At 47.8% G+C, this 2,088-nt stretch overlaps 1 protein-coding gene across 1 annotated transcript in view; it reads right to left on the bottom strand.

Moving 5' to 3' along the window:
* The window catches only part of PARP16 (poly(ADP-ribose) polymerase family member 16), a 32,847-nt gene extending 31,125 nt beyond the window's left edge, over positions 1 to 1,722 (bottom strand). The window contains exon 1 of the mRNA XM_007957696.1: positions 1,549 to 1,722. Coding sequence (XP_007955887.1) covers positions 1,549 to 1,722 — 174 coding nt within the window. The remainder of the gene's footprint in view (positions 1 to 1,548) is intronic.
* Between the last annotated feature and the right edge of the window lie 366 nt (positions 1,723 to 2,088).

Below are 2,088 nucleotides of genomic sequence, written 5' to 3'. Positions count from 1 at the left end.
GGCAGAAACTCCATAAAAACCTGCTGAGTGAAATGAAGAAAATTTTGTCCCCAAGGCCCTGATGGTATCATAAACTCAGAAAACTGAGTACCTGAGTTAAAATCATCAGAGTTTCAACCTTTTCTCTGACCTTCCCACTCCTGGTACCCTAAAAAGCTTCTGGACCATGGTCAAGGCCTGTGATTCCCTTAATACACCCATCCCTGGGCTGGGCTGCAATGGACCAGGTGGGGTCCCTAGCCTCCTGGAAGTTATAATAGCAAGGAGGCAACCTGGCACTGACAACCTCATCAGAGATCATTGTGAACATCTGTTGACTCTGACATCTTCTTTAATCTGTTAATATGATTCATCACATTAAATGATTCCTAACATTAAACTAATTTTGCTTTCCTAGGATAAACCCATACTGGCTTGCTGGATTCTGGATCCTAATATTTTGTAGCATATTTCTGCATTTTATGTTCATAAATGATATTGGCCTATTCTTTTCATTACTTGTAGGGTCCTTACAGATTTAATATCAAGGTTATGCTATCCCTTTTTCAATACTCTGGAAGACCATGTAAAACTGCAATTACATGAAGTATTTCCTCAATGATTGTTAGAACTCACCAGTGAAATCACTTGAGCCTGGGGTTTTTCTTTGAGGGGTAATCTGTGCCTACTGTTTCAATGTCTTTAATGACTATAGGACTATTTTGATTTTCTGTTTCTTATTGAATCAATTATGGTGGTTTCTTGGTATGTTTGCATCACAAAGCTAACTAGTACCTAGACTGCTGACCCTGAGGTGAACTCTGCACGTAATTAAGGGCTGTGTAAATCATAGAGAAATAGCAGACCATATGTGTATTTCCTGCTACAATTTACATAAGTCCTGCCCATATAGAACCTCGTATGAATGCCGATCAAGGTCTGAGTGGCTTTGATAACTCTGGCATCTTATTATTTGCAAAGGTATGGGTAAATGCCTACTTAGCAGGACGGCTGAATCAGATCAACATCCTACTGCTGGCCAGCTAGAAACTTTTAAGGAGGGCTATAAAAAAAAATTAAAAAATAAATCCACTGCTGTGAGTTGATTCCAACTCATAGCGACCTTATAGGATAGAGTAGGGCTGCTTCATAGAGTTTCCAAGGCTGTAAATCTTCATCTTCCTCCCACAGAGCAGCTGGTGGGTTCCAACAGCCCATCTTTTCATTAGCAGTTGAGTGCCTTAACCACTACGCCACCACACAGCTCCTCTGTAAAGGGTTGTACAACTATTAAGTTCTTAACTGAGAAACTCTTGGAAATCACTTATCATTAATAAGAGAAAGCATCCGCCAAGTGTTTTAGGGGTGTCCACATTAGTGGGTCAAGAGTGTACTCAGCTGGTGGAAACCTTCCCCAACGCCAGGCTGGCTATCTATGGCAAGTCTAATGACTAGCATGTTTGCTAACACGGGTGGAGCCACCTCTGCCTGTGGTTCCACAGACCACGTGGCCAGGGACGCGGGGAACAGGGGTGAGGATAGTAGAGCGTCGTGGAAAAGCACACTCACCAGGGCCTCAAAGTCCTTGCAGTCTTGGCGGGCGTAGAATGCAGGGAAGGGCCGCAGCACCGAGTCTCGTTTGTAGCTCTGCAGGGCCGAGGCGAAGAGACTGCACCGCAGGTCAGCAGCCAACACGTCGCGGCCCGCCGCTTCCTTGGCTGCTGCCCAGCCAGAGGGCTGCATCCTGGGCTGGGCACGTTGCCGGGGGAGACGCGCCGGTCAGGGGCTAGGACTGAGCTTGTAGTCAGTGCGGGGCCAAGCCCAGTGACAATGGGCCTGAGAGAACCGGGGTTCCCAGGCTCTGGGTGGAGCTAGGCAGGGGATGAGATGACAGCGGTGAGAACGTGCTGATGAGTTTCTTCTACCGGGTCTGGGCACAGGCGCTTGCTGCTGGGAGGGCTGGTAGACAAGAGAGTCTGGGCCAGAGTGCAGGTCAGCGCGGGAGGGTGGGCCCAAGCATAATGAGGTCGGCGTCCCAGTCCTAGTGGAGGGGTTATGACAAGGGATGAGATGACAACGGCGGGAACGTGCTGACACATGCCCCCTGTG

This window comes from Orycteropus afer, unplaced genomic scaffold, assembly GCF_000298275.1.
Source record: "Orycteropus afer afer isolate SDZICR_OR568_19922 unplaced genomic scaffold, OryAfe1.0 scaffold00015, whole genome shotgun sequence".
Taxonomy (NCBI): domain Eukaryota; kingdom Metazoa; phylum Chordata; class Mammalia; order Tubulidentata; family Orycteropodidae; genus Orycteropus; species Orycteropus afer.
The sequence above is the reverse complement of the archived record's forward strand: the minus strand, read 5'-3'. Positions and strand labels throughout refer to the sequence as shown.